The sequence below is a fragment of the Strongylocentrotus purpuratus genome, unplaced genomic scaffold (genome assembly GCF_000002235.5).
Source record: "Strongylocentrotus purpuratus isolate Spur 01 unplaced genomic scaffold, Spur_5.0 spur5_scaffold_5, whole genome shotgun sequence".
NCBI lineage: Eukaryota > Metazoa > Echinodermata > Echinoidea > Camarodonta > Strongylocentrotidae > Strongylocentrotus > Strongylocentrotus purpuratus.
In genome coordinates this window covers 8,014,201-8,041,248 of record NW_022145611.1, presented here as the reverse complement: position 1 = coordinate 8,041,248, position 27,048 = coordinate 8,014,201, and the positions used below count along the sequence as shown (strand labels likewise).

At 37.8% G+C, this 27,048-nt stretch overlaps 1 protein-coding gene across 1 annotated transcript; it reads left to right on the top strand.

Annotated features, from left to right (window-relative positions):
- Positions 1 to 1,987: 1,987 nt before the first annotated feature.
- Positions 1,988 to 27,048, top strand: LOC590973 (G-protein coupled receptor GRL101). The gene is made up of 5 exons (XM_030999593.1): positions 1,988 to 2,315; positions 2,571 to 4,048; positions 9,156 to 9,373; positions 12,094 to 12,329; positions 26,796 to 27,048. The coding sequence occupies exons 2-5, from the start codon at positions 3,118 to 3,120 to the stop codon at positions 27,046 to 27,048; spliced, it is 1,638 nt and encodes a 545-aa protein (XP_030855453.1). The 5' UTR covers positions 1,988 to 2,315; positions 2,571 to 3,117.

Here is a 27,048-nt window from a genome sequence, read left to right as displayed (position 1 = left end):
GAAAAGAAAAAAAAGGACATAAAAATACAACGGATATGAATAATTTAGTTTTTAATTGTACACAAGGGAGATGCTACCGACGAATTATAAAGCAATCACCTTCAAAACAGAGGGGAAAATTATTTATGAGAAGTTGCGTTGCGACAGTTTGCTCGTAAATGTCCACCAAGGAGACGATGATGGCAGCAAACATAAAAGTCAGATGGATCAAACCTGAAATGCAGTGGGTTTGGTTTGGTTTGTTGATAGTTGCGATAGATCAAAATTTAATATGAGGGAAACGCGCGGATAAATGAAGAGGGACAAACAAATAACAATAGAAAGAAGAAGAAGAAGAAGAAGAAGAAGAAGAAGAAGAAGAAGAAGAAGAAGAAGAAGAAGAAGAAGAAGAAGAAGAAGAAGAAGAAGAAGAAGAAGAAGAAGAAGAAGAAGAAGAAGAAGAAGAAGAAGAAGAAGAAGAAGAAGAAGAAGAAGAAGAAGAAGAAGAAGAAGAAGAAGAAGAAGAAGAAGAAGAAGAAAAAAAGAAGAAGAAGAAGAAGAAGAAGAAGAAGAAAGAGGAGGAGGAAGAGGAGAAGAAGAAGAAGATGAGGAGGCAGGAAGATCATGAAGGAGAAGAAGAAGAAGAAGAAGAAGAAGAAGAAGAAGAAGAAGAAGAAGAAGATGGAAAAGAAGAGGATAAAAATAGAAAACGATAATGAACTTTTGTACTGGTAGATGATATGGAAGATGCGTCATGGGCATGACGACACCGATGACGACTAGACACGATATACCCCTCTTGCCCCAAGCTAAAATGAAGAACTTTACGACGGCTTTTAGTCATCTCATTCAAGGTGGTCAGATATAGTATTTATTACACCTATGTAATATGGCATCGCCTGTGGAATGGTTTTAGAGATCTAAGGGAGTGTGTATATAATTATGAAGCCCCCTCACCAACAAACGAAACCACTATAAATCACTCTGCAAACCTCTCTGCGAATCTCTCTGCAAAGTATAAATTTGCAAAACAATTTAGCACAGACGGATGCAAAGATCTTGTTAAAAAAATTAATAAAACCTTCTAATTTCGTTCATACATAATATGACGGTGGTGGTTGTGGTGGTGGTGGTTGTGGTGGTGGTGGTGATGGTGGGGGGGGGGGGGGGGGTGAATTTATTCATGTTTTGAGATACGACTTAATAACCGGTGTCAATATTTTATGTATTCCCATCTCAGCATAACTGAATATTTTTCGCGATCCATGTGCATGTCTCCGTAAATGTGTATGTCGCCCTCTACCAGATGTAGAATAACCACAGAGCGCTAGCAGACGACAATAACATCCCTGTAAGAAGAAGACAAAAATGAATGAAAAATTACAACGACACTCGGAGTTACAGTGCACTTTATTTCCATCTCATAACAATTGTTTTGTTTAAAGACGGTAATCTTCAGGAATCATTGTCAAGCCATTATCCAACATTATTAGCATGATATTCGTTTGTAAATAAAAAATAAAACTAGTTTAAAAGGGTTATCAGAGAAAGGATTCGGATAATAAAGGAAAATGGAGAATTGAATAAGGAAGAGGTAAATCATGGAGCTTACCAATTGTATGCTTGAAATGAAAATCTAGAAAGGAAGGCATTTTTATATAAATATCATTAAAAACAAATAGGCCCCCTTTTTACACTGAATTATAGCCTCCAATTAGTTTGTCACCATTACATTGGGGGTCATTGGTTGTCATGAAATCGGAAATATTCAAGAAAATAAACTTACAAATCTCACAAGCGATCCATCTTCTAATGTGACTAGATATACAGAAAACGATTAATGTTTTCTTTTGACGAACCGGTAAAGGCCGGGTCTGGATAAATAGAATAGTTGCAGAGTGTGTGAAGTTTGTCAATACATACACACGTGCGATTCGCGTGCGAACTATTGAGCAATCCACACACGAACGCACAAGACTCATTCATGCAGCGAATCAGTGCATTGAATCCAGTGAATGCTCCAGCTGGGCATACGAAAATTGGCACTGGCAGGGAAGGTGTGCGCGTGCTATTATCGGAGGCGTAGCCCAAATCACGTTTTTACAGGATTCATCATCATTTTGTGGTAAAATAACGATTTATTCTGCGATGAGCTGTACGATGAAGCAGTGATTCAGATCTTCGGAAATCTAATCACTTTGTATTCAGTTTTTAACCACGTGGAATATCTTTTCATCATTTTTGGTCGGGAACCACTTTCCTAGATGTAAATGCACCTCACGGTCACCCCACACGTAAACGAAATTTAGCCCGTTACCTCAGGGGGAGTTAACTTGGTGAGTACGGTAGTTTTTCAAAACATATCCTACGGACGTCCGTTGCTAATTAGTTGATTTGCTAGCCCTCTCCAGGTTTTCTTTGTATATTTTAGATATATATATTTTTGGAAGAATGTAAGTTATTAATTTAGGACAACTTCGTTGCCCTTAATACTTTGTTATAAGAAGCAAGTCGTTGCTCTTTAATTTTGACTGAAACTGTTTTTGTTTGATTACATTTGTTTAAATTCTTTCTCCTCTTTCTTTAAACAGGATGAAATGCACGGATCATGATCTATAATATAATGTGGAATATATGCAGCAATGATGATCACAAGCAAGGAGTCATCAGTGGAATTTGTACTATCTGAGGAGCACACCAAGCCATCAGCTTTAATTGAATTAACTTGCACCAGACAATTGACTAGAATGGAGATGTTTGTAAATGGAATTCTAAAGTGACAACCTGAGGATATGTTCATTCTTTTCCAAGGAAATTTATGAAAGGATTCAAAGGATTATAGAAGCTGCCAGGATACTGGAATGGATTTATAAGGATATGAATGAGAAGTGGAGCAAATTTCGATGAGGGTGATTACACAGATGAAATTTAGATAATTTTTTTTGTTGTATATTATGATTTCAACTATCACTCCAGAGACCTTCATCAAACCCTGATATGTTGTGGTAACTGCAGTTCAACAGAAGTCACAGCTGGTAACCAATGTTAGCCATGCACCTGAGTTAACGACACAGTACTCTTGTTGTTAAAGAGCTTCATAGTGTAGTTTGTTATCGTGTTATTGTTTAAGGAATAATCATGGAAGAAGAGATGACCTCGATGACCCAAGATGAGGTCCTTCCATACGTTATGTGGACAGTGGCCACAGCTGTACTCGTGGTCAACATCATTGTCCTCATTTTAGGTGTGGTCCAAAAGAGGGAGATACCAGTAGATGCTTTTCTCATCCACAACCTCCTCTTCTGTTACCTGCTCCTCTGCCTCCACCCTTATGTCATCCTCACCATGAACATCATCCTGAACCATCGGCATGACGAGGTTGTCATCAAGGCGCTCTGTAGCTTTGCCAGCTTTGTGGGCGTGGCAACCTCCACCATGTGCATGTTGACCATGGTGACGCTCGCCAGTAGCTTCCTCCTCCGTCTCCTGTTGCCGCGGCGATTCAAGAACCTCAAGTCGTACCTCAATGCCTTGAGGATCGTCCTCATCGCGGAGTGGGTGTTGGTTGGTCTCTTTGCAGTGGTGCCTCTCATACCATTCCCGGTGTTTGCGGAAGCCCAGGAGACCTCCAAGGTCTATCTCTGTCTCCCGCTTCACACCATGCTCGAGCAGGAACCAATGTGGATCTACACCCTAGTCCTGGCGTCCATGGACGGCCTGTCCATCATCGTCCTCCTCATGCTCATCGTCGTCACCGCCTGCCAGCTCCACAAGCAGCAACGCCATAATGTCGGGGTAACACCCATGGAGGCTAGGGTCATCCAGAAGAACGCCGCTCTGGTCAAACGCGTTGGCCTCATGATGCTCAGTACAGTTGCCTTCCGCTTTCCTGGAGTGGTAGCTATCTTTGGTGCTAACCTCAATGTGAGTATTCCGACGGTGGTGTTCCAGTGGGTGTTCGGGATTGTACTTCCGTTCAGTGGGATCATTGGACCTGTCATCTATGTCTTCTATGCTGGCCTGGAGGACACCACCCTGGAAGCATGTTGGCACTCCTGCAGGAAGAAAGGTGAGACAATACTCTGATAATTTTTACATGAATGTTATGAACAAAGACCCAAACTGGAAAGTGTATATTAGATTTGCTGACTCCAATATCCACATCTATAAACCATTTTTTTCTTTGTTACCGGCAATTAGCTATGAGAAATGAATTCTTAAAAAAGAATGCAATTTCTTCTCTGATAAATTGACATGAGATGCTAATGTATAGTATGATTATTGATTATGGTAAGGAAGACCCTTACTCTAAAGATGGTATCAAAATGTTTCAGCACTTGTCAATTTTCAATTCGTTTCAAGTTGATACACTTGAGATATTATATTGAAACATGTCTCCCCTAAACTTGTGGCCAATGTTCTCTATTGTTTATCTTGGAACAAATTACCCTTCCTTTGTTAGACAACATAAACGATATACCTGTAATCTGTCAAACAAAGAAGATGTCTTTAGTGCACACATTGGGTCCGCCCTTGTGCAAATATTTGTTATAACAGTTATGTACACCTCGTTTATTTTTAATAAAGTCTTAGACAGGTATCAGTATCGCTCAGAGTAATAATAAGATACCCGGTATACAAAACACTGTATCCTGTAGGAGATACTTGGTTTGAATGCTTCCAAACATTGGATAGTGACAAAATTCTCCCCCTTTATACCATGGAGGGCAAATACTATTCATCAATAGAGGTGTTGTCTAGTGGATACATTGTTGCACTGTGAATCACATGGTTTGCAGTTTGAGTCCCACTGCGGCACTAATGTCCTTTAGCAATATATGAATCTATATTTGCCACCCTCCACCCAGGTGTATGGTACCCGATAGGAAGAAATTCCTTAAATGGTAAAGCCGGGGTGATAATATGATTACAGGGCCCTCAGGGAGAACAGTATTAATTATGTTGAGGCTACCTAGGGTAAACACAAAATTTTGTTATTATTATTATAATATCACTGATGCAAGCCTACAATATACATGTAAATTTGTTTCAGACAAAAAAAAACTTAAATTTTCTAGCCTAAAACATTGCTAAACGAGAACTAAAAGCATGTGTTGTAACATGGATATATCATTGTATGGTTATTAGTTGTGAAGTTGGTTCCCATTGAATTTGAAGGTATTTTTGGCCTTAAAAAATAACTTTGAACTTGAAATTTATTTCTTGAAAATTTTCTAATGGGAGATGATGATAAACTGCTGGCACAGCACAGGTTTAGAATCTTACCAGGGACTACCCTTATGATCTCCCTTGAGGCGTATGAACAGACATTTGCTGTAAAGTATAGATTACATTTCTTTGCCTCAACCAATATCTGACCCCAGTGCTACAGCCACATGCAAGTCAAAAACTTGGTCCAGAGTTTCAAGATTTTAATATTGCTGAAAGCCATATGAACAGACATGTGCTGTATGTCCTTGAAAGTATACATTACATTTCTTTGCCTCAACCAATATCTAGCCCTAGTGCAAGCAACAGGCAAGTCATGAAAGGGTCCAGGGTTTCAACTTCAAGGCTTTAATGTTGCTGAAAGCCATATGAACGGAAATGTGCTGGATGTCCTTCAATATAATCAGACGCTTCAACCAATACCAGGGGGTGTTTCACAAAGATCCTCAGTTGAACTTATCTCTAAGTTGGACTTAAAAATTATGGAGAGACATTTGTAGCCTCATAATGAAATATATTCAAAAGCAAAAATTCAAGTATTTCACATCAAGAGCATGAAATCTTCCATGATAATAAAAAATATGAATGATTTGAATCAACATTTTATGCCTGTTAAAATAACTGTTACAAAATATTTCCATAGATGCAAACTGCTTTCCATAATTTTTAAGTCCAACTTGGAGATAAGTTCAGCTTAAGATCTTTGTGAAACTTTGTGAAACACCCCCCCCCCCCCTGGTCTCATGTGCAACAGGCAAGTCAAGATGGTGCCTCTTGACATCCCTGGTTATATCAAGACATGGTTGACCGCAAGTACCTGTGAATGTTGAACATCACACAGGAAGTCGTCCATAATGACATGCAAGTCATAAATCAGGAGAAAATTATCAAGAAAATATGACTGCAAGTGATGAAAGACTTGAAGTCATAAGGTGACTCATGAAGTGTTCTGATTGTCTGTGGATTCCATACACACTGACTGAGTAATCTCTAGGTTTGTGTGGTTTTTCTGGTACTCAATGGCCCTTTTGTCTTTCCAAAGCCAATTTCTGTGGTTATGATGGTGCGTCCTGCCGTTTTTTTAAATTGACCATAATGCTATTGATACATATTGAAGACCCATATGGATTTGGTGGTAAATAGGCTACAGGAAAAGCAAAGGAAATAGGGTAGGTAGATAAATACTGGTAAATAGGCTATAATCCCATGCAGGCTGCGGTAAACAGGTTTTAGAAAGGAAAAAAATAAATTGAAAATGGGTGGGAAATTTTCTACTGAGCATAAGAGGGATTAATACCAATAATTGGAATTCATTATTCCCAAGAACCTGAAGAAATGGTTTAAATATCATTGATTTTTACCTACCCTGTACATACAGTATACACTGTACACACAAAAAAAAACCACCCAAAACAAACAAGCAAGCAAACAAACTAGACTATATAACTTATTTCAAGGAAAAAAAAGATTAATTAAAAACAGATTAGGGTAATGGGAAAGAGGAGAACCAGATCTCTATTGGCTATATTGTATGTCACTCCGCAATAAACCTCTACCATTTTCTTCTCAACAAAAGAGTTGAACATTTGATGGAGAAAACCATCTTGAACCATATTTGTGTAGGTCCTGAATGTGGTATAATAAAGTATAAACCATTTTAAAAGTGTGAGACATTGGACAGACAATTTGCATTTTTCTTTTCAAAGATCAAAACAGTATTTTACATATAAAGAGAAGTGAAAACTAAAGTGTACAATACTGATGTTCCCCCAAAGAAGTGTTTGACAGGAATGACAAAATATGGAATGAAAACACCAAAATTGTCTGCAGACGCTGAATGACCTCAAGGTCTTGGAATGTTCCCACTGTAGACTCTGACTGCAAAGCCTATTGACCTCACAGGTTTCACAGTGTACATTTCAGTGGTAGATTTTAGCCAAAAGATGACAAATTTGCACACTAGGCGGTGTCACACAGAAAATTCCCTTGAAAAATCCCTCAAAAAATCCTTTCAAGGGAGAATTTTTTTGCTTCCTTAGAGGATTTTTAATGGGATAATTGATGACAGACAGCAATTAAGAGGATAACTAAAATATGGATTTCTGGTCTCTGTGTGACACCGCCTACTGTGAGTAAAGTCGAGATGGGGGAAATGTGTTGTTTTGAAACAAGCATTTATAATGTTTCAATACTAAGGAGAAAGAAGGTAATGGTGAGGAAAAAATGAAGATTAATCAAAGTCAATGAAAGAAGGAAGGGAGAAGATTTCTGAACCGAAAGCTACTTTATAAAGGAGGAGAGATTATGATGATTACTAAAAAAAAGTAAGAAACAAAACCAGGAGGAAGAGAAGGATGACAATGAAGGAGAAGAAGAAGAACAAACAGAAATCGCAGAAGGAGTAGGAGAAGAAGGAGGAAGAGGATATTGATAAAAGATAATGAATATATATTTAAAAAAAAGAAGAACTAGAGGAAGAGGGATAAGAGAATGAAGAAGGAAAGAATCAAGAAGCATTTTTTAAAAACATTCTTTCAAAATATTATGAAATTGTGCGCTTACATAAAGCAATTTTTATGACTGAAACCAAAGAATGGGCAATAAATTTGATATGAAAAACGAGAATGCCAGCATTTATCTAGAATTGCAATACAAGAGAAGTTACCAAGTTACTCTTGTTCATACACACTTTTTTTCTTCAGATCTTTCCGACAAAGTCACTGATATGTAGTTTCATATTTTAGGGTTCTGGAGATTTGAGAGTCTAGATGTATGTCAAGTGTGAAGCCTTGCTTTTGCATGTACAAAAAGATGAATCGGTGTCATGTCAAATGTTTTAATGTATTTTGGATTTTAAAAATTTGGATTCTCTTAAAGCTTTGATAAAGTTTGATTAGACCAAGTACATTTAATACTTTCATTGAGTTTCTTCTTTTCTTGTCACCTCTTCCCTCTATCTAACCTTTTTTGGGGGTATTATTTTGATACTTTTAATTTTTGTATGAAATGAAAAAAATGTGAAAACCTAGACAATTTCATGAAAAACCAGAATGCCAGCATTCATGAAGAATTGCAATACAAGACAAGTTACCAAGTTACTCTTGTTCATACACACTTTTTTCTTCAGATCTTTCCGACAAAGTCACTGATATGTATTTTCATATTTAGGGTTCTGGAGATTTGAGAGTCTAGATGTACGTGTACATGTCAAGTGTGAAGCCCTGCTTCACCATGTAGTGTACTAAAAGATGCATGGTGTCATGTCAAAAGTTTTAACACATTTTGGATTTAAAACCTAGGATTCTTTTAAAGCTTTGATTAGACCAAGTACATTTAATTCTTTTATTGAGTTTTTTCTTTTCTTGTTACCTCTTCCCTCATTCCAACCTTTTTTGTGTGTATTATTTTTATACTTTTGATTTTTGTATAACATGAACAAATTTGAAAACCTAGACAGTTTCATGAAAAACCAGAATACCAGCATTTTCAAATAATTGCAATTCAAGACAAGTTACTGAGTTACTCTTACTTGTTCATACACTCTTTTTTTCTTCAGATCTTTCCGACAAAGTCACTGATATGTATTTTCATATTTGAGGGTTCTGGAGATTTGAGAGTCTATGACTGTGTAATGTACATGTACATGTATGTCAAGTGTGTAGCTCTGTTTCACCATACTAAAAGTTGAATTGGTGTCAAAACTTTTAATGCATTTTCGATCATAAAAATTAGTTTTTTTTAAAGCTTTGATTAGACCAAGTACACGTTATACTGTCATTGAGTTTCTTTTCACCTCCTCCCCCTTTTTAACCTGCTTTTTTGTATTATTTTGATACTTTGATTTTGTATAAAATGACAAAATGTGAAAACCTAGACATTTTGAACAATGTTCAAAGAAATTTCAGCTTATTCATGTTTATAATGCCAACTGCTTTCTTTTTTCACAGCCGTGAAAGGGGGCAGTGCTCTACGTGTTGGACTGGGTCAGCTGGCTCGTACGGTCCCGCCCTCGAGAGCTTCTGGCCACGGAAAGGGAACGGACATAGAGGGAGCTCTTACCAACGGGATGGGACCACATACCCACGATACCTTGCCCCGGGGTAGCAACCGTGCCCCTAGTGAAGCATCGTGGGTAGAGCATGTCATCATGCAGTCGAGACCTGAGGTTAGTAGTTTCAATTCAATTCAATTCAATTCAATTTTATTTCGCAATATAAAAATCAAAATATACAAAGTAACAGTAAATTTTAACTATGTTTACAAAGGTTATATGCGGGGCTTTCCATGAAGGTTGCGAAAACCTGTGAAGTTGGATCGCCCAAGTTTCCTTTTGCTTTTGTTTGTAAAGGGGAAGTCCACTCTAGACATCAAGTTGGTTTCAATAAATTTTAAGAGCAATAGATCAGTGAAAGTTTGACAAATTCTGATTTCTAATCAGAAAGTTATAAACTTTTGAACTTTTAATCAATCAAATACAAACTGGCAAGTCTGTGACTTATCTTGCAAATTCTTCTCTCATTTGCTCTATATTGAAAAAGTGATATATATTTCTCTTTCATCTAAAGAAACTATGTAGTCGTACATGCACCCTAGATATACATGTAGTCATCGCACATATTGTTTTTGCACAACCTCTCTCGCTGTAAATCGGTATAAAACAAATCCATTCCTTCATCAACAACTACAAATATATGAAATTTAAAGTACAGAGCAAATGGGAGAGGACAATAAAAGATATGTCACAGAGTTGCCAATTTTGTAATGATTAATTTACAGGTTCTTTGAACGAATGTATTTTGAGCACATGTACATGTAGGTCATCGACAATGTTTTAATTGATTGGGCCAATGGTTTAATTATGATTACATAATCCTTGCGTACTGTAGGCCAGACACCACTTTCCGTACCGATTACAGCTCTCTAATCTGAACCTATTCCTGCAATTCAACTGTTGCAGCTACACTGTATATATGTAGTTCTGTCTTGTGATTTGTTGCTTCTCCTTCTTCCTCTTTTTCTTCTTTCTCTTCTCTTCTTTTTCATCTTAAAAAAAAACTCTTACAGTATGTTATTTTATTCATCAACTTTGTTCCTCAAAGTTCTCTTTCTACTTCTTGTATTCTTTCCTGTTTGTGCTCTGCTTAAAGCTACAGTCCCATATACGTCCCGGACCGTCCCGGACCATCCCGGACCCCATCCGGGGTGATCCGGGATTCGGTCCGTGTTGACACCGTGTTGGCACCGGGGTGGTCCTGGATGGTCCTGGATGGTCCTGGACGGTCCTGGATGGTCCTGGGCGGTCCGGGAGTCGACCCCGGATGTTTTTGACGGTCAAAAACTGCCGGGGTGGTCCGGGACGGTCCGGGACAATAGTTTGATCTGGGGTGATCCGTGTAGCCACCGTGCTGGGTCCGGGGTCATCCGTAGTGGCGCCGGGGCGGTCCGTGTTGATCCGTGGCAGTCCGGGAGTGAGTTATTGACCGCCCAGGACCATCCAGGACCATCCAGGACCACCCCGGTGCCAACACGGTGTCAACACGGACCGAATCCCGGATCACCCCGGATGGGGTCCGGGATGGTCCGGGACGGTCCGGGACGTATATGGGACTGTAGCTTTTAAAGCATCACACTTTTTTGAACAAAACATCCCGGACCATCCCGGATCACCCCAGACCATGGTCCGGGATGGTCCGGAGTGGTCCGTGCTCGTCCGTGCTGGTCCGGCTTTATATGGGACTGGGGCTTAATTCTCTTCTCCTTTTTATTTCTCTTTTCTTCTCTCTATTATCCATTCTCTTTCTTTTTCATTCCCATTCTAATTCATTCTTTGTCTTTTGCTTCTTCTTTCTTCCCTTTCCCTGTTTTCCATCCCCTCTTATCTCCCTCTCATACAGGTACTTCTCTTTCCTTCATTTTCCCCATCTTTTTATTTGTGAGCTCATCTGCCATTCTTCTCCCTTGAAGTCTCCTCTATATTTCATTTTAGTCATAGATATCTATTTAACAATTTCCATCAAAATTGGAAGTGATTCACATCATGTTTAGAAGTAAGTCTCGGCTAATTTGGAGCAGGAATTATCCCTCAGTATACCAATTTTATCTGGTCCCAACTGCTCCTGAATTTTAGTTGATTCTTTCAACAACGAGAAATCTCTGTATCTAGGTTTCCTGTAGGATGTTGCCACATAATTTGCCAAAATGTTTCGATTTTCCTGTTGTCAAGGACAATGAGTGAATTGCTAAGGTAGACTTACATCTGTTCTTGTGATCATCTATTGGAAGTAAAACTAGACCATGTTCTCATTACAGAGATAGGCTTTGGTTTTCATTACCTTAACCTAAGCTATGGTCTGTGCCAAGAACAGCCACTTTTTCTTGCCTCCTCTTTGTCCGTGATCTTGTTCTTCTTCTTGATCTTCTTTGTTTTCTTGTTCTTAGTGTTGTTCTTGGTCTTGTTCTCGGTCTTGTTCTTTTCTTTTACTTCTTCTGTTTTGCAAAGTGCAACCCATGGCACATGCCAAGAAGGGACACATGTTTTATACCCTGTACACGCCTGCATTCCGTCAATGCGATCTATCACATAATTTGCTTTTTGAGAGTCCTGTTATCTTGATATTTAATATACTATACAATGTAGTACACAATTCCCACCTTATGAAATCTCTACTTGATTTGTATGAGAAACACATGTACACATGTATACACACACCCACACCTGCATGCTGGGAATGTACACCTGAGTTAGAATTTCTGTGCAAGAGTGAATGTGAAATGCATGTAATGTTTCTTCTTAATATGCTGAGGTAGTAATATTACCATTTCTTACTGCTTGGTGCCATGTATTCTGGTTCAGAATCTTAATTTCCTATTTATAAATTCCTTCAGAACTTTGGTATCGTGGAGTGGCAGACCAGTAATGGCTCCCCTCGCAGAGGTCTTCTGCAGACGTTCCACCCGGACCACTACCAGCAGTGGAAGACTGAGGCCCTCACCCTCTCCCGGCTCCAGTCCAAACGCTTTCATCCCCACATCATAGAATGCCTGTGGCACTCCAACAGTTCCAAGACCCGCTTGGATCGAGGAACAGGCAAGGACGCTGCAAAGCCTGTCTACTTGGAGAGGTAAGTCCTTTTGTATTACTTACACTTTAGTTTTAGTGTTTTAGTGATGGTTATTTTACCTGACTGCTAAGAAAGCATAAATGCTTATTAGTAAGCAACCAGAGAACCAGCGGTTTTAGGTCCTCTCTGAGGGACCTGGTCATGAGGATTAATGCCTTACCAAAGGGCACTAGCGCATCGACTTGGTTTCAACCCGGGTCGCCGGATTACAGACCACTGCTCTACCAACTGAGCTATCGCGCCTCCTGTACATGTAGTACAAGAGCTAATGTACCTGGCTTCAGTCTAAAATGCTGTCTTCCCCATATCTGTGCTCACCTCTGGTACTGTAACAGTTCCAAGACCTGTTTGAATATAGGGACAGGCAAGGATGTTACCAAACAGGTCTAATCAGAGAAGTTGGTAAACCCCTCCCCCCCCTCCTCCCCCTCCTCCCCCATTCCTGAAAGCTTCCGTCTCTTTTAAGGAACAGTAAAGAAAGAAAAAAAATACTACCCTACCACCCCTTCTAATTTTCCTATGAGCAGTTTAGTATATTTTGCAATATTTTGAATGGTCTAGATTTACGATAGTTTCATGCTGTGAAATAATGGAGCTCCTGCAGTGAACTTTTACATGTATAATCACTTGTAATACATTCCGAATGTTACCTCCAAGAGTTCAAACTGTAAATTTTGACTTGAATATGTTCATTAAAACTTTGTATTTGATGAATTACGTACCATCAGCACACGTTGCTAGTTTGACAAATGATGTGAATCCGAAACTTAGTTGTCACCCCACGGATGACATAAATTTCAACAAATCAATTTTAATGGATGCCTGTCACAGGGCACGTACACATATGAAATATGATGGAAAATATGAACTTGAAACTGCAACTACACACTTGTTAAGTGCTTAATATGATAGATATACCATCATTTCAAAACCACATCTCGGACATTAAAACTGATTTAAGTTGGAAAACATGCGCACACACACACACATTTCTCAGAAAAAATTCCCTTGAGTGAATAATTGATTGCTTTGAATCTGTTGCACACATAACATTTAAAAGATGTTTTAAACACATGACTTAGTTTTTGTTTCTGTTTGAACTTTGAAGAACAAAATTCCTTCTCGTGTATACATACATGTAACTGAATAAATAGTGTTCTAACAGACAGAAATCATGGCTAGAAGCTTGCCATGATTCATCAAAGTAAATGTTTGAGTTAAAAAGTAATTTATTTAATAACAATATAACCTTTTCCCTTGTCATTTTGCTTTCCTCAATATGGGGGAAAGATTTGCATCACTTCATTTTAAACCAATAAAGCATGAACATGTATATTCATGTTGTACTCCAAACTTTTTCAAGTGTTCTCAAAGATGCTGCAGCCAACATTTTGTTGCTGGTTTTGCAAACCAATGTATAGCTAGATCTCCTGTGCGTAAGCTCATGCATGCATTGCTTCATGCGACCAGCAGTTATTTATAGAAAAGAAAAACAACAATAAAACTTCTAAGATTATAAATTGAAAGATACTTGAATATCTACTTTTGGAAGGACTTTTCACGGTTTAAAGGCTTATGTTTTGGAGAAGGTTGCTTTATTCTTGAAATCCTAGAAGATTTCTTCTTCCAAATCAGATTAATGAATGCACCTGCTCAGCAAATCAAGGGATAAAATCTCAGTTTCAGAAGCTGACACAAAAGTGAATGTGTGGCAGTGAGCAGTGGTAATCAGGTAACCCAATTGTAATTGAGTAGTTTAATTTAAGTTTCATATCAGTAACTTATCAATCAAATACTCCCCCATGTGCAGACAGCAAGGAAAATCAGTTTAAAGGCTACCATCCATCTGTCTGCCCATCTGCCTTTCTGTATGTCATGTGATCTATGTAGCCGACGATCCGCCGACTTCCATTTTGTTGTTGGTGATGATGAGATGGAATTTTGTCATTTTGTTGTCTTAATCATAATCTGATTGGATAGTACAGGGAGAGAGAGAGAAGGGGGGGGGGTATAACAAGATTCGGAAATTATCTCAAACCACAAGAAACTAGTTATTTAGATTTTATGTTATTTAATGTATTAAAAAAAACAGGACAGCTACAGTATATGAGGAAAGAAAAGGGGGTAGAGAGAGAGAGGGGAAAAGAAAGAAAAGTGAAAGAGAATGATTTATATCGACAAAAAGTAAAAGAAAAAGTAAGATAGTCAAAGAAAGGAATATCTCTTGGTAAGAGAGAGAGAGAGAGAGAGAGAGAAAGAGAAGAGAGAAAAGAGATAGATAAAGATCTAGTTTGAAAGATAATTCATTTGTGATTATGTTCTTGTAGTATTAGTATCAGAATGGTTAAAAAATGTGGAGAGACAGGGAGAGTGTGAGGGAGATAAAGAAATACATGTATCTGGATCTACATATATACAGATATTAAGATAGAGAAAGAAAGATGAAGAGATGGAGCCTGAGGGAAGACAAAAGAGTGACAGATATACATGTAGATACCTGATACATGTAGATAGAGATAGCAAAAATGATCAAGACTGGAAGAAATTTAATAATTTTCAAACAAAATAGAGTTATTTGTCACCAAACCAATCATTATAAGCTCCAGTTATGACTATCAACCAACCATTCATTCAGCCAGGCATGCAGGCAATCACTTTCTCCACGACTGACCCACCCATCCTCCAACCGACTGACCGTCAGACCGAAACCTCAAATGTGTGGGAATCCAATCACGTATTATGATCTGAAAATTAAATCATCTGTCCCCGGCATTAGACATAATACACGCCGGTAAACTAATCATATTTGCAAATGTGGAGCCGACTGGGGAGCAGAGTATAAGTACAACAATGGCCCCCAGGCCAGTAGGTTGCGATGATTGGGTGTGCTTGGATTCCTTATTAGCCTTGCTCCAATGATTGATAAATCTTTTATCTCTTTTCTTCCCACAAAATAGCATTGCAATTATAGTAAATATTGTTTAGTCAATGTCTTATTGGTGGAAGGTTACAAATTATGATTAAAATCCCATTTTTATGTTTTCTTGTTTGAAAAAGCTGATGATATTTGTGATGAGGCCAAAATTTAAATTGATTAAAGGATTGAACAGGACTAGTATCTTTTAAAATGCTCAGGGGAGGAGGATGGTGTTTTAATTTGCTTAAAAGAGGTCATTAAATAGTCTATATTTGAACTTCGCTGGGAGGCCTCGGAAAGGTATCTGAGCTAAAATCCAAAACCCGATTGGGATAAACATCCAATCTGTTGGAGTAATCGAAAGGCGGTGAGGGTAAAGATGCCTCCTCGCAAACATAATCAATCTTTCACAGAATGGTCAAATATTTGATAATCGAGTTAAGCGAGGTATCCAGTTGGAGCTGCTTACTAAGATGTAAACACCAGTGAAACTGTGATGTCATCTGCTGAGAGCCAGAAGGGCATTAACTTATCTACTTTAACACAGAGTTAACAACCTTCTGGCTCCAGACAGACAATTTTACTTAATGTCGTTCTGGCTCTCAACAGACAATACAATGTTTCCTGAAATTGCCTCTGAAACAGTGAGTGAAGTTTACTAAAAGCTGACAAGATGACTTGTAGGTATAATTGTGTACTCAACTCAAACATTTTGTATTTAAAGGAATGTTGAAGCATCTAGTTAAAGGAATTTTTAGAAAGTTGTCTTCCCAACAACCCTATGTGTATTTTTTTTTAGAATCAATTCCTGAGAATTCAGAGAGGAATTTCCTACATTCAAGATACACATACAATCCGTTATTGTCTCTGATATGATTGTGTTGACATGATGTGTAAGGAAAAGGCTCTTGGCATGGATAGTTGCCCTCCCAAAATTCAATTTTCTCTCAAAAAATATGGATTTTGTTATCTTTTGACAAAGAAAAATGCTCTTAGCATAGATATTTTGCCTTTCCAGTACTTTACTTTCCTGTAAAGATACCTCTGTTTTTTTAAAATCTGACCTTCCCATGTGTGTAGAGGCCTACATGTATGTTGTCTAAGAAAATAAGCTCTTTGAATATATATTTGCCCTCTTGGTATTCAATTTTCATGTGAAAAATTATATTTCTATTGTCTCTTGTCTGGAATATACATGTTTGTTGACAAAGAACAAAAGTCTTGGCATAGATATTTGACCTTTCTTGTTCTTACATATAACCTCCTCTTTAATTGTACCTCTTTTGTTTTCTTTTTGTCTGACCTGTATTTGTTTGTGTAAGAAAATTTCTTAGCATAGTCTGGATATTTGCCCCTCAGAATTTATTTTTCTCTTCAGATATACCTTTTGTTGAGATGTGTTTTGTGATTTGTTTTTTGTCTTTTGTCTGATCTTTTAATGTCATAAAGATAAAAAGAAAATAAAAGGCTCTTAATAGTGTAGATATATTTTCTTTCCAATACTTAACTTTCTCTGTCAAAGTATATCTTTTGTTGCTTTTTGCCTGACATATTACATGTATGTGTATATGTTGCGTAAAAAAGCTTGCCTTTATGGAATTCAATTTTTTCTTCAAAGATATACTTTTTGTTGTCTCTTGTCTGACGCTTTATTTAAGGCAAAAGCTAACATCATGCATTTTAGCCCTTCCAGTACTTACTCAATCCCCTCCTTAAAGATACAGTTTTGTTATTTTTTGTCTGACCAATTAGGCTGCGACCGAACAAGAGTTATCCATGTGACAACTTGCCATATGGCGTGGGATACGGTGTAGAGAAAACTGTCTCAAGTAGGGGGATCCTTGCTTATCCTCCTTAATCCATTTCATATTGCATTAAATCCAATTAATATCGGTTAATAAAGTAATCTCAGATTAGTTATCTCGGTAGCCATATGTCCCATACTTACGCACACTTATTGAAAAAAGCTTTATCAATTTGTTCTCATGCCACGGAATATCTCTGTCGTGAATTAGAACCATATTAGATCACCTTATCTTTTGACTAATTATTGGATTATCTAGAGATTTATTAATTCTAGTCAGTGTATTCTGTTCTGTACTTTTCACTACAAATTTTGGATATAACTTCTGATTTTCGGCAAATCTCAACGATTCAACTTTCAAGGTTCTTTTTATGTGTGCAAAATAAGTTCTTATTGATTATTTAAAGAAAAAGAATATTTGAAAGAGTGTAATATTGATTATTGAGCTACATATACCTCTGATCTTTTAGTTGTACATGTATACGGAATGATATCTTAGGTGTATACACTGCATATCCAGTTTTGTTTAGTGTGTGTGAATGCAGCTTTAGTATTCAAAAACGTAATTATATAGAGAATACGATCTCAAATATGATCACAAAGACTTTCAAGAAATCAACTTTAGGATGATTGTATATCCAATAGAAATCATTAATATTTATTCAATTTATTAGGAGATGGTTAAAGCTAGTGACAATTGTTATGTTCCTTTTTGGTTAAAGGTCTCTGTACAAGTGCTTGTGAATGTATCTTTCCTTGTCTTTGACAACTGTCTTATGTTTACCTGAACAGAAAGTGTACTTTTCAGACACGAAGCTATAGGCCTGTCTTCACTATCTCGAGATTGCCAAATATCCAGCTATTTGAACTATCCCGATCGCAAACTATCCAGCTAATTTGCGTCTTCATCAGACCAAAGTAGCAATTAGAAGGATATTTGTTCAGGATTGTCATCCCAAGATATCTTGGGATAGTTTGCAAAATATCCCTCTATTTGGCGAAATATCCAGCTATTTGTCCCGTGCGTCCTCACTAGACCGAAGATTTGCAATACGCGCTAACGCTGAGCAAAACATCTCGAGCTAATTTCTCAAGGTCGAGTTTTGATTTTCGAGGTCGAATCTCGAGGTAGTGAAGACGCGATTTGTTACTTCCTGATTATTTCCCAAATCAGAAATAGCGGGCTACTTGGCAATCTCGAGCTGATGAAGACGCGCCAATTGAGCAAACACTTTCCAAGCTCTTGAACTATGTACACGATCAATCATGTCAACAGAGAGTAGATGACGGGAGGATGCTACACTTTTCCCTATAAAATTTTCATAATGTCTCATCGACTTTTATCATCCTCATGCCACTTAATGCATTCATCATCGTGTAGAGGAATCAAAACAAATGAATGTAGGGGAAAGGTCCTCTACATTCAGATTTCAGAAGTTAGATCATCACTTTGATGATGACTTTGCTTGATTTATTTTGGGTGGGTGGAACGGTTGAACCTCTTATGGAATCAGCTCTCATAAGGGGTGTTCTCATTAAGCTGAACTGCACAGAGATGTTCCTTTTCAAGTCTGGAAGATTATTTTTGTGATCGGTTGTTATTGTTTTGCACTGAGGTTAAATTAATCCAACGTGCATGGGAACTTGCTATGATTTTTTTTCTTACCGGTATTCAGTAATTGGATAAACAATGAGAACTGTATATAAAGACCGCTCAAGGGAGACAAAGAAATGGTCTTTATGAGCAGGTGGTCTTTAAGTACAGGTTCCTTCAGTGTAGGTTTCAATGGAAAACTCTGCTCAAGGAAGACCAAAATATGCAGTCTTTATAGACAGTTGGTCTTTCTATACAAGTGGTCACTTTAGAAAGCAAATTTGACTGTATGAGATGTTTGCTTGCCTCAGATTTGCTTGCCTCAGAGTTAAAGAGAAGGTTGAGTTCTGGGAAGAGGTGAAAAATAATTTGTGAGCGTTATATTCTTATTATACAAGTGTGGAAGAACATCAGATAAGACATGTTCCCTGAAAAGCATGGCTCTTCAAATGCCTTTATATTCTAAATATGTCATGTAACATCGTAAAACTCGGGGGGGGGGGGGGGGGGTAGGATTTTTACGCCACGTGTTCGTGTAGTCCCATATACATCTTTCTGTGTACAGTGTTTGTAACTTTACCAAGACTTGGCCAAATTTCTTATCATTTTGATGATTCCAGAACCTTGCAATACACACAAATTCTTATATGCTAGATGATCAACCTTTTCTGGTCGATTCCACACCATTTCTTTCACTATGCAATCGCATGACCAGAACTCAACTTCATCTTTAAGTGGTATGCTGAGGAATGATCAGGAAGCTACTGTGGAAGTTTAGTACAAGCTCAATTTCAAGATGACCTTGATTGTGGTTTCAAGTGCATTTCCTAACTTGAGGGTACCGCTATTGTTTTAAAATCAATACAAGATCAGCTGGTGTTCACACTTGTGTCAGCCGAGTCTTTATGTCTGCAACTACACCTTTATTTTGTTGTCTACTACTCTGTTTTGTTGTCTACCACTCTGTCTAGTGAGCCCTAAAGATCCAAGTATCCTGTCAAGACTACTATCAGCTGAATTTATATCGTAAACAATCCAAATATGTTTTGTCCACTACTCCTCTAGATGTGTCTCTGTTGTGTGTTCACACCCCAATTCATGTACCGGTAATGTAAACAAGCGTAGAGTTTCTCCAACTGTCTCATTGCAACTTATACATGAAGCTGGGTTTATCCAAGAATTGACACCTGAGCTTGATTTTCACACTTATTTTCATGGAGACATGGACTGAGGCCAGAATAACGGTTGGAAGTCTGTCCAGGGTTCCATTTTCTGCGGAAGTGTTCATCACCGTGAATGGTCCAGGGAACTTTATGATTTTTGGATATTTCAAGGATCAACAGTGAATTGTTCCTTGACACTATGTCCACAAAGGTTGGCGATAATGTAAACAAGCCATGGTTTCTTACTCTCTTTTCATTTTGAATAACATTGATGAAATATATCTATTGATGAAATATATCTATTGATGTAGAAATAATGTGAACAAACCTATACCCTTGCATTGTGTTGTCTAGCCTATTGCTTGGTGTGTCTCTGTTGACACTATGATTTCATATCTATTGAGCTGGGGATAATACAAACAAGTCAGTCTTGAGTCTCTTCAACCCTCACATTGTGTTGTTTACCACCTTCCTTGGTTGTGTCTGAGGATTAACGGCTCGCTTCCTTGCAGAGCCGTAACCGTTAGTCAGAAACTCCAGGGATAGTTTTTCTTTGCAGAGGAAGGAGGAGATTAATATTGGGCATACATGAACCACGTTTTATCCGTTCACACCTTCTTCTGTTCAAGGCTCTGGTGTAAGACATGGGGCGATATCTTCAAGTCATTCTGGAGTGCTGAGCGATGTGCAAGTCACAGGGAAGAAATGTTGCTATGCCTGATCTTATATTTAATTTGTATCAGAACTTTGCGATGTCTCAAGTCATGCCCTAGCTGCACATCTACATTACATTGCCTAGAGTTAAAGGGAGTGTAGCCTGACAAGACTAAGTATCTTTCCCGTGGCCTGACTCGGGGGCCAATCGGGTATAATACGACTACCGGCGACGCGACCGCAGCAATCACGTTCGGGCAACATACGCAAAACCAAAGCGTGGGGAGAACTTCAGTCTGTTTCACGAACGCTAGCCCTCGCTGACCGTTAATCAAGTCCATTCGTTTACGTGCAGTTGTCCAAAAGAAGACGCAGATGGCGTTAACCAGTATTTGCCAAGCTACACTTCCTTTAAGCAACACATACATGTACATGTTTATACCTGGTCTGCACAATGTTGTATTTTCATATTACAACTTATTTTGGTGTAGTCTCAAGTCAATCTCTGCACACTCAGAAGGCGTCGGATCAGAGCCAAAATGGTATTAATTAATAACACAGGGCTAACGTTTTCCAGCTCTCAGATGAAGTGCTGATCGATGGGCAAGTTTTAGCGAAGAAATCGCTGCGGCAGATGTCTGAGTTGTATTGTGCAATGTTGCAGTCTTATTTATGTTTAAGCAGAATTCTAGGTATTTCAAGTCTTTCCCTCAGAGTTTATAAGTATTGAGTGATCTGCAGTGCTTTGGAGAGCAATTATTGTATATGATTGAATTACAATGTGGTATAATTGAAGTTCCATTTATACCTGAACTCGCCATAACACTTTAAGAATATTTCTTCTATGGATTTTCACTCATTTACCTCATAAAATAAGTTTGTTGCAAAATGCAGTTAAAATCATCGATAGTTTAGTTTAATGCACTTAAAATCATTGATTGTTTAGTTTAAACTGTAAATGAACTCTTATGCAATGTTTACTCTTCTGTACATGTTTGTATTCATTCAAATCAATACAAAAGCAATTACAATTTGGTTATGGTTATGGTTATTCTCTTGAGAGTACATTGAAGATTACCATTTTTAAAAGAAAAGAAAAAATAATGATGTACACAACCATAATGAAAATAGAATTGTCATAAGTCATACAATTCAACATAAGCTGCATTTACATCGTATATTTTTCATACATTTTAGTGTTTCGCTGGTGTAAGTGGTAGTAAACCCCCCCCCCCAAAAAAAACCCCAAAATCATTGTTTTTCAAAATAATTTTTGGGGTTGTGTAAATGGGCCTATAGCTGAAGCTCTTCTTGCTTTCAATAGAATTCCCTTTTCCATCTAAATGTCCATGGAGGATACAGTTGTAAAAAATTGTTTTGATGTTCTTGCGTTTGCAGTACATGTAGTTGTGCATTCTCCAGGTAGTAGTAGCATGAGTCTGCCGTGAATGTCGATAAACGGTGAACGAAGACAAGCTGATATTGATCCAGCGCTAGCAGGAACATCTGCAAGTCATGGAGGATATCTGACTTTCAGATGAAGCGCTTGGTAGAACTTGAGGAGTGGAGTGGTGTTTGGGTAGGGAATGTTCATTCATTGCCAAGGAAAACATCCCTGAATGGCGACTGTTCTTCTTGGATGTGTTGGTACTGATGGAAGGAAAGGAAAGGAAAGGGGAAGTTTACCTTGTTATAAGCAGACGAAGAAAGAGAATGAGGGAAAAGATGGAGAGAGAGAGAGGGAGAGACAGAAAGAAAGAGAAACAGTGACAGAGACAGAGACAGAGAGAGGGAGAGAGACAGAGACAGAGACAGAGACAGAGACAGAGAGAGGGAGGGGGGGGGGGGTGGAAAGAGAGAGAGAGAAATTTCACAAGATATCAATAGCACACACATGCAATGTACTACCTCAAAGGAGAAATTGAGAAAGGGGATAGGATGAACAGAAGAGAGAGAGAGAGAGAGAGAGAGAGAGAAGGAGGGAGGGGAACAACTAGAGAATAGAGTGATTGAGAGTAGATTGAATGAGAGAGAGAGAGAGAGAGAGAGAGAGAGATAGATAGAGAGAGAGAGAGAGAGAGAGAGAGAGAGAGGGAGGGATAGAGATACATGTATACTGTATATATTGATTGTAGGAAAAATAACCCAGACGAAGAGATAATGAAATGTAGATGAAGGGGAGAATAATAAACGACTAACAGAAAATGTGGGAACCACAATAACAAATTGAGAAAAGAATATGAAAAAACTAACAGGATGAAAAACAAAAGAACAGAAAAGACAGTATACAGGTAATCACTGAGCGAAAAGATGGAGCATGACAAAATGAAATACAAGCTTTGAGCTGCCTGATCCCATACACACACTGCAAAGCAATATGAATTAAAGTGAAATTGGTGAGAAAGAATTTCATAATTCGGAGTATATAGATATGCATCGTTGTCGTCAAATGAATCCAATCTTTGTTCTGAATATACCCCGGGGAAGAGCGGCAATATGGGTCAGGAACGAGATTAAAGGCATATTGGAATATTCATCAGAATTGACTAAAATGAAAGTCGTATACATGTCAGCATCGTGTGGGCACTATTAAATGTAATCAAGGAAAATTGAAAGTGGGTGGATTGTGTATTCTATCATATTTGATGCCTGAGAAAACAAATTTGTAAACATTTCATGGAAAGTGGTCACTATTTAGTGTGTAAAATTGTTTTTTTGCCTCTTCTGTACATCAATTCCTTTGTTTTGAAATAGCTTTTGGCAAAGGTCACTTACCAAATTGACTTTCAGTATTTACAAATTCAATCATTTGAAAGAAAATGTTTTTTAATTTGTATTTGATAATCGTCTTGCTGTCCATAAGTTTCTACCAAACTTAGACTTTTTAAAATAATATGCAGATTTGAAGACTTTCTTTACTTTTAAAAGTGATTCTTTCACACTGTCTACCCATCTGCTGCCCTGCAATCTTCCAAAGTCATAAGAGTTAAAGTTTCTCTCTAGATGTTGAAAATACTCTTGATATCTGAAAGTGTTATGCTTCTCATGATCTTTATTTTTTGGGGGTATTTATTTTAGAGTTTAGACCTAAGAAATATTGACATCTACATGGATTATCTGTATTTGAATGAAACGTGATTGCATGTACTTTAACATAGTCATTCTATGGCATTTTAATTAGCTTTGTGCATCACCTTTGAAACATGCGTACATTATAACGACATGATAATCATTACCGGTATACGATGTCTGAGGGCAATACATTAGGGTATTGAAATTGCTGTTGAGTAGGATATTTTACAGCATTTGATGCATTTTTAAACAGATTCCCGAGGATAGCAAGAACAAAAGATGGATGGTTATTAAAAAGCTATTTTATATGCACAAGATCTATGTTTTATGATTGTGTGACCTGTGATGTATTTGTGCATAGTAACTTGATATGGATAAAATGATAAGCTTTCCTCCTTCGTCTCCATCACCTGCTCCTCTTCTTCTTCTCCTTCTTGTTTTTCTTTTTCTTCTTCATCATCATCATCTTCTTCTTCTCTTCCTCCTTCTACTTCTTCTTGTTTTTCTTCTTCATCTTCTTCTTCTCTTCCTCCTTCTCCTTCTTCTTGTTTTTCTTCTTCATCATCATCATCTCCTCCTTCTTCTTCTTCTTCTTCTTCTTCTTCTTCTTCTTCTTCTTCTTCTTCTTCTTTTTCTTTTTCTTTTTCTTCTTCTTCTTCTTTTTCTCCTCCTCCTCCTCCTTGTTTTTCTTCTTCATTATCTTCTCCTCCTTCTTCTTCCTCTTCTTCTTCTTCTTCTTCTTCTTCTTCTTCTTCTTCTTCTTCTCCTTCTTCTTCTTCTTCTTCTTCTTCTTCTTCTTCTTCTTCTTCTTCTTCTTCTTCTTCTTCTCCTTCTCCTCCTCCTCCTCCTCCTCCACCTTCTTCTTCTTCTTCTTCTTCTTTTCCTCTCCCTCCTTTTTTTCTTCTTCTTCTTCTTTACTAAGAACTGAGAATAAATTAAACATTTCCTTCCAGTTACAAAATGGTTTAATATTTCACACTTTTGAAAAACTGACAAAAAAAAATGTCCCTAAAGTTGAATACTTGAATGGTTATTTTCTATTTATACATAGGACATTTAGACATCTCCTGGAATCTTTGCACATAGCAGCTGTATACCTTTAAAATTTTCATTTTAGAAGTTCATGGCAGTCAAATGAGAAAGAAGAAATAGTCAAATAAACAGATTACTCCAATATCCAGATAAACAACCCTAGGCTGGATGAAAACAAAATGGAGCCTCCAAAGTGGATTCACTGTTTGTCTTTGTGTTTCTAATCGCCCCTTGCCCTTTTCTCTCACCAATGTGCCACATTTGATATCAAGAAACATTAAAAAAGAAAAGTTTGGGTTCTTCTGACGGTGATGAATGATCTTGTCTGTTTGGAGCCAGAAGGGCATTGACTCTGACTGATATTTGATAACTTCCTTCTGGCTCCGAGGAGATGATTTATGAGCTGTCTTGTTCTTTTTATTCCTCATGGATTAAACAGAACATTCCATTATCCTTTTATATTCGTTAAAGTAGCAATGTCTCATGAAAAACATTGCTCTTTAAAGCCCCACTGCACTAGTTTGGCCAGGAGGGATTCAACCTTCCTGCATGGTCACTGACAGGTGGTTATCTCATCAAATCAGCTCTCAATTAACATAAGAAAAAGGGGATTATGGGGGACCAATGGTCCTCGATTAGGCATTGTTTGCTATATGAGTTTGTAGAGGGCGCAAGTTGCTGTAAGAAGTGCAGTGGGGCTTTAAATGCCCTATACTGAAGAAGAAAAAAAAAATCTAAAATGGTAGACTAAATTCTGATGCCACAAATGTGTGTGTAGTCCAATACACCCTTATCTGCATACTGGTATGTGGAATTTTCATGAAGAGTTAGTCAATTTGTCATCATTATGATGAACAGCCCCTTTGCAAAAAACAATTGTTTCCATGAACTCAATAATCAACCTTTCTCAGTACCTGGAATGATATTAGCAGTTTCTTTCATAATTTATTTGCATGACCAGGACTCGACTTTATCCGTAAGAAGACAAAAAGCACATATTCTCAAGGATATATGCTTACGGAAATTCACTCGTAATTGGTGGTTGCTTTGAGTGAAAGCAGATTAGATAAATGGATTCATGACAGATTATGACAGTTCATACAAAGAATAAAATATATAAATAGCAAATTGTTGAAAGCCAAGATAATCAGATGAGCTAACATGAAAATTACTGTTGTCCCATATATGACTGACAGATCATATGTGGTTAAAGTCTGTTTGTTTTGTTGTAAAATGACTCAAATTTGTTTAGTAATGGAGCAGACATGTTTTGTTGTTGGATAACACAAAAGAACTTATCATCTGCTAAAGGCTAAAAGGGCATCAATATATATTTTTTGCACCAAATCGACACCCTTCAGACTATTACAAGGATATTTTATTTGAACCCATGTATGGCAAAATATACCTATTTTCTGATTAATATGCAAAATCATCCCCCAAATATTTTTGATGATCATGCATTGTTCATATCATAGGACTTTATGTTACATGTGTTATGTATATCTGATTTGAATCAAACTTACTTTGCTTTTTCTAAGGCAAGATTTGCCACCAATGGCTGCGAAATGATTAAGGCAAGCTGCATTTGACTATAGGTTAAGCACTATTATTGTGGTGTTGCACAATGTTCTTTAGTTTTTCAAGATCGGCTGGCTGTTTTCACATCTTCATTAGATGAATAAGGAAAGCATCATGCTTGAATTGAAGGTGTGCTAGCCTTGGAATGTGTGTTATCAGATTACCATACTATGTAAATGCTGTGAATCATAAGCATCAGCATCAGCTGCAGTATCAATATCATCATCATCGTTATCATGCATGTCAACATCCTTACAATTTTTTTGTTATGCTAAGAGCTATACTGACTTTTTTAGAAGATTTTGTGCTTCTGAATATAATGACACCTTATAAATACTGTAAGTCACTATCATTACCAACATCATCATCATCGCCGTTGCCATTGTCATCATCATCATCATCATCATCATCATCATCATCATCATCATCATCATCATCAACATCCTTACAGTTATTTCTTCACCATTAAAGAGCGATACTGATTTTTCTTCTTAAGAGGATTTTGTGCTTCTACATGTACATGACACCTTATAGATACTTTGAGTCATTATCATCATCATGGCCATCATCATTATCACCATTGTCCTCCTTCTAACCTCAAATTTTTCAACCTCTCTCTCTCTCTCTCTCTCTCTCTCTCTCTTCTCAGATATATCTGCACCACCTACTACCAGCATGGTAGCCTGCAGCAGTTCCTGCCCAAGTTCCTGGACAAGTTCAGCGAGTCCACCCTCCACTCCCTGTCCTGCCAGATATCCCAGGGCCTGGCCTTCCTCCACGAGAACAACGTGGTCCACACCAGGCTGGAGTCTACCAACATCATGGTCGGAGGCAACCCAGAGGTGAGGGCTTTGATGTGTGTGTGCTTCTGGGGGGTGTTTCACAAAACTTGTCATCAGTGA